General features: G+C 48.1%; 2 protein-coding genes across 4 annotated transcripts in view; one reads left to right on the top strand and one right to left on the bottom strand.

Annotated features, from left to right (window-relative positions):
* Positions 1-545: 545 nt before the first annotated feature.
* LOC140076247 (uncharacterized) overlaps positions 546-6,000 on the bottom strand; it is a 26,887-nt gene continuing 21,432 nt past the window's right edge. Inside the window, exons 1-5 of one of the 3 annotated variants that reach the window (XM_072122778.1) lie at positions 4,124-4,273; positions 2,729-3,016; positions 2,448-2,633; positions 2,242-2,282; positions 546-878 (exon numbers count right to left, since the gene is read on the bottom strand). In XM_072122778.1, the coding sequence (XP_071978879.1) occupies positions 795-878; positions 2,242-2,282; positions 2,448-2,633; positions 2,729-3,008 (591 nt within the window). In that variant the 5' untranslated portion in view covers positions 3,009-3,016; positions 4,124-4,273 and the 3' untranslated portion in view covers positions 546-794. Of the gene's footprint in view, positions 879-2,241; positions 2,283-2,447; positions 2,634-2,728; positions 3,017-4,123; positions 4,274-6,000 lie in introns of those variants that run through there. The other 2 variants (XM_072122776.1, XM_072122777.1) reach the window with 2 other exon arrangements.
* LOC140076246 (uncharacterized) overlaps positions 4,183-6,000 on the top strand; it is a 27,243-nt gene continuing 25,425 nt past the window's right edge. Inside the window, exon 1 of the mRNA XM_072122774.1 lies at positions 4,183-4,462. Coding sequence (XP_071978875.1) covers positions 4,239-4,462 — 224 coding nt within the window. The 5' untranslated portion in view covers positions 4,183-4,238. The remainder of the gene's footprint in view (positions 4,463-6,000) is intronic.

Genomic DNA, 6,000 nt, shown 5'->3' with positions numbered 1-6,000 from the left:
ACCCCAGCTGCCACCTAGAAGAGGAAGAGGAGGAGGGCGGCAGTGAGGCACTGAGGTCAGCTACTGCCCATCTCACCCAGGAGCTCAGCACACAAAGATCATCCCACAGGGTATCTGCGGCGTCTTATGCAGAAGACCGAACACGTGGAGGCTGGGCCACTAGTTCATAAAGCGCAGCAAAGTCTCATCAACCTCAGAACCTCATTTATGAGCAAAGATCTGCAGAATAACCATGAGCAGCAGTGGCTGAGACACCGAAAAAGCCTGAAAAACTGGGTTCATTCACTGCCACTTAAGTTGGGTTAAGCTCTACCACCACCTTCCAAGGGATAAGGCCACCTGTATTCCCGCAAAGGGAGGACGTTAAACCACCACCAACAAAGATCGGATGGCGACAGCCCCCCCCCCCCCTTCCTGCACCAACAGGTTGTGGATGAATTCAGATGTGCACTGCTATTAATCCTGAGGTCACACCTGACACGTGGACCATGACGTGGCATCAGAGCTGCTTACAATTTACAAACACCTAATACCACAAGACATGGTGCGATTGTAGGAAACAACATCTTTTTATTACACTAGATCCCATCCAGGAGATCATGAACTATGACTCTCCAGTATGTCATCACGTTCCCCACCTCCTTGTCATGAAGATGATGAATTTTGCTGTGGTGCCACCTTTCTGGAGTGTGTGATGGATGAACCCTCTGGATATTATCACCATCCTCACTTAGATAGATTTCCTAGGCTTTGCCTAGTATGGTAGGTGCCAGCAGGACCTCCAGTGGTGACATCTAGAAGGTTCCTTTCTTCCTGTACAATCTTTTGGCTACAAAAAATGTCAAACATCCGATTGCCGCCGCAAGTATGACCTTCTTCTGTAATGGAAGAGACATAAACATTGAATTACACTCCATCTGTGGAAGATCCCTGTACACAATATCATGATGACACCAGATGAGGAGATTTAGCTCCTTCTGACAAAAAATGTTATTGGTTAAAAGTTCTAGAAGTGTCATAAGGACAAAATCCTAAAGAATATCCGACTCTGTTGGCCGTTAAATTCAACCGTTCAACTTTGTGGGGTCACATATTCCCCAGTGATTTGCATATGCACCTCATTATTTATGACACTGGTTTATGACTCGTTGGTCGGAGTCCAGGGACGAGCTCCACATTATCTTGTGTGGGAAATGTGTCTGCAGGCTGAGATCTCGTGTCTGGAAACCATAAGGAAGTTCATCAGAAATATGGAAATTCTGGTTAATTCTCAATGTGTGGAGGATTCTAGATGTGAATGACACTAGTCTATGTGTTCGGGGCTATGTAGGAGAGATTGATGCATGACGTGGTCTTCTCCTGGTTACGGTTCTAGTTGTTGACTGCTCTATACTTTGCATAACTAAGGACATATCTGCAGTAGGAGGTTGTATTTAGCATCGGCAGCCACAGTCCCCCTCACTGCAGACAGGAGGTCACCAGGACGTCTGTTCTGGGGTCATGTGCACTTAGTGAAGTTGCCCTGTTTTGTTTTTTCTTTTAGCGATGTTTTGCTCTATTGAAGAGGGACGGTCCTTGAGCTGCGCCCTTTCTCTTTAATGTTGCTGCAGTTTTGTTGACCATTTTGCTATTTCAATTCCAGATCCTACACCAGGAATCAGTGTATCCGAATAGCTCAAATTAGAGCGGCCGACACTGGCATGAGATGGGTGGGTCCCACCTATAGGACATCCAGGAATCTGCATGGTTCCTTGGTTCCTGAAAAGTAATGACTATATCTATTGATCACTACCCACTAGATCCAAACAACATGGCCAGCGGCAGCACCCGGAATACCTCGGCAAGTTCCGGGGCCTGATCTGCTGGGGGGGGGGGCACATGGTCCAATCACAGTCCACGGAAGCCTGGCAGCACCTGGTAGCTGGTGCCAAAACACAGCTCGTCACCCTCCATAACTGTTCTCTGAAGGCTCTGCGGAGAGTCCGAGCCCTGATGAGACCTGAGCTGAGGACGGAGGTATTACTTTCAATTTTTTTCTTTTTTCCTGACATGTATCTAATGAATCTATGGTGGTTAAGTTAGTAATAATAATAATAATAATAATGACAATAATAACAATAATAATGGTGCACTGAGGGTCTGTCGCCAAGGGGCCAACTGAAATTTGTAGCCGGCCATGAAAATCAATTTATTGGGGTTCTGTGGTGAATTCAGTTTCTTCCCTGCACATATGTCACCCACCAGTGTATTGTGCTGCTGCTGATGATGATTTCTCTTGTAGGCTGGAAGAGAAAGAGACAGAGAAGAGTCAGGAACATCATGTAGTGCAGGGATTATGGTGGGATCTGTCCTGGATTTGGCAAAGGTTGGGAGATCTGTGGCCTCGTGTTGTTGTATTAAATAATGGAGCAGATAATGGAGAGTCTCCATTTCTTAGTATCCATTACCTGTCTGGAAGGTTTGGAGAAGGACTTGCTGCTTCTGTGTAGAAATCGGGTTCTTTTCATTTTCGGCAAAGAGCAGAAGCTGAGAGGCCCATTGGGAAATGCTGGGCTGGTTCTTCAGAATTCGTTGCTTCTCCTCCTCATCGCTCTTCTGTAAGTCATCCACAACCACCATCACATTCCCACGGCCTTAGAAGAGATGTCCCACCATTATGCACTTTTATCCTCCAAAAGTAAGAGGCAGAAGTAAATGGCTCAGTGTCCTGTGTAGTGACCTCACTTACCTAATGTCTTGGAAAGTTCTTGGAGCTCCAGATCATACAAGGAGTCGGTGACATCTGTAAGGTTTATCCTCCCCTGGTGTTTGCTGTGGTAGAGGATGGAGAAGGAGTGGTTCTGCACCTCACAACTCCATTCTTCTTGGTTTCTGTTGGTTATGGGCAGGTAGGTGACTCTGCCCAGTAGATCTCGGTAGACTTGAGACCTCAGGTGATTTATTATCCATAATGCATTGCATTCTGCTGCCCGGGAGGTGACCACCACATCCAGTTTTCCTGATTTCATACTGACTTCTGATGGATTATGTAAAAAGAAAAAAAAAAGTTATTCAGTCCCGATTTCCTGATTTCACAGACCCCTCTACACACAGACCGCCATCTCTACACGCGCAGACCCCACACTCTACACGCGCAGACCCCACACTCTACACGCGCAGACCCCACACTCTACACGCGCAGACCCCACACTCTACACGCGCAGACCCCACACTCTACACGCGCAGACCCCACACTCTACACGCGCAGACCCCACACTCTACACGCGCAGACCCCACACTCTACACACAGAGACCGCCTCTACACGCAGACCCCCCAACTCTACACACAGACCCCCCACTATACACGCAGACCCCCCAATCTACACGCAGACCCCCCAATCTACAGACCCCCTACTCTACACACAGACCCCCCACTCTACACACAGAGACCACCTCTACACGCAGACCTCCCAACTCTACACACAGACCCCGCACTCTAGACACAGACCCCCCTTCTACATTCAGACACCCCACTATACACACAGACCCCCCCACTCTACACACAGGCCCCCCACTCTACGCAAAGGCCCCCCACTCTACGCACAGGCCCCCCCACTCTACGCACAGGCCCCCCCACTTTACGCACAGGCCCCCCCACTCTACGCACAGGCCCCCCCACTCTACGCACAGACCCCTCACGCTATGCACAAACCCCTCTACACACTGACCCCCCACTCTACACAGAGACCCCTCTATACACAGACCCACTCTACACACAGGCCCCCCAGTCTACGCACAGACTCCCCAGTCTACGCACAGACCCCATAACCTACGCACAGACCCATCACTCTACGCACAGACCCATCACTGTACGCACAGACCACCCCAATCTACACACAGACCACCCCAATCTACACACAGACCACCCCACTCTACACACAGACCTCCCACTTTACATGCAGAGACCCCACTCTACACAGAGACCCCTCTACACACAGAGATCCCTCTACACAGAGACCCCTCTACACACAGAGACCCCTCTATACAGAGACCCCTCTACACACAGAGACCCCTCTACACACAGAGACCCCTCTCTGAATCCCCTCTGTGAGACCCCTCTGTGAGACCCTCCTGTTATTCTTACATGTATCACAGGATCTTGTAACTACTGGGAGTCATTAAGTTGTGCGCGATGAATCAAAAGTGAAAGAGGAAGAGAAAATGGCAAGAAAGAGGGGGGAGGGGAAGACTCGGAGAATATGGACTATGAGACTATGGGAAGAGAGAGAAACAGAGAGAAAGGGAGAGAAGAAGAGAAGAGGAGAAAGAGATGGAGAGAAGACACCAAACCAGAGACTGACGGATACAGAGACACAGAGAGAAACAAAGACAGAGAAAAGGAGGAGAGAGAAACAGAGAAAAATAGAAAGAGACAGAGAAGGTCCATCCAGGACACAGGAGGAGACATGAGCTGCAGAGCGAGGTAGGTGCAGTCCTATAAATAATAAACCAGTGACTGCTATTAGAATTGTTCTTCCTCTACGTATAAATGTTTTGGCGCAGGTCTATGTGCCGGGTGCGTCCTGACAGGGGGGAGGATTATCCTAGACTGGGGCTCATGCACTGCTATATCATGACACCCCTGGGGGTGGCAGTGCAGAGTATATGTTTGGTAGCCCACTCCACCACCGCCACGTCCCCCTCTTGGCATGGAGCTGGTGTTTTCTGGCCCCTGATTAGTGTCCCCCCCCTTGTGGGCAGTTGCTGAGTACAATCTTGTGGAGTAGAGGCTGAAGGCTCCTAATTGTCAGCAGTAATATTAGTGATATAAGTGCCCCCTCTGTGCGCAGTGTATAGGGGTCATTGCATGTGTGAGAGCTGCTCCTGCTGAAGATGTAAAGTAACGTTCACCAAGTCTCCCCATCCAGTATAATACCCCCTCAATGTCCCCAGCAGTAAACTGCCTACAAAGAGGCCCCATGCAGTATAAGGCCCATTTTACTTGCCCACACAGTACAAAGCCCTTGCAGTAGTCCTGTAGTCCATCAGCTCATAATGCTGCTGCCTGTACAGATACTGCCCCAGTAATGACACTATCCAAATATGCTGCTGCTGGTAACATAATTCGGAACTAATGGGCAGAAAGGCTATAGCTCGGACTATGCATCACATAAAAGTAGATTCCAGCAGTGAATATGAAAGAATGAACATACATGAATATATAACAGCAAAGAATAAACCATACACAAAGATATATATCAGCAGTGAATATACTGCACAAGTATTGCCAACTAAGGGGGATTAAGATTGCCATGGGCTGGAGCTGTATGCATTTTATAGCCCATTAGCCAAGTATGCAATTTACTTTCTGCATATGGTACAAGAATCAGCTTTTTCGGGGAATAGAAAAGGCATCACTTTTAATCTGTGTATTAAGAGGAAGAACAGATGTATGAGGATTTGTGGGTGAAGGTCCTTGAAGTAAAAGTCATTAGTATTAAACAGCAGTGACTATACCACATATATATATATATATATAAATATATCCCAGCAGTGACTACATCACATACACACATATAGATTATATACATATTTTAAATCCAATGAGGAGGCAGTGCTCCAATATATGTGAAAAGAATCATGTGTATGGGGTGAATCTTTATTCTATAGAAGCGACATTTCGGTGCAATGAAGTCGATTTTTGAAGGTGGGGAGTGAAAACTGAAAACGCAAAAACAAAAAGGGCCTCGGTGTTAAGGGGTTTCCATGTGATTTCTGAGGCTGGTGACTTTGACGTCTTCCGCAGCAGAGGTGACTCTTGTCCTCCGCAGCAGAGGTGACTCTTGTCCTCCGCAGCAGAGGTGACTCTTGTCCTCCGCAGCAGAGGTGACTCTTGTCCTCCGCAGCAGAGGTGACTCTTGTCTTCCGCAGCAGAGGTGACTCTTGTCCTCCGCAGCAGAGGTGACTCTTGTCCTCCGCAGCAGAGGTGACTCTTGTCCTCCGCAGCAGAGGTGACTCTTG

Source organism: Engystomops pustulosus, chromosome 8 (assembly GCF_040894005.1).
Source record: "Engystomops pustulosus chromosome 8, aEngPut4.maternal, whole genome shotgun sequence".
Lineage (NCBI taxonomy): Eukaryota > Metazoa > Chordata > Amphibia > Anura > Leptodactylidae > Engystomops > Engystomops pustulosus.
The sequence above is the reverse complement of the archived record's forward strand: the minus strand, read 5'-3'. Positions and strand labels throughout refer to the sequence as shown.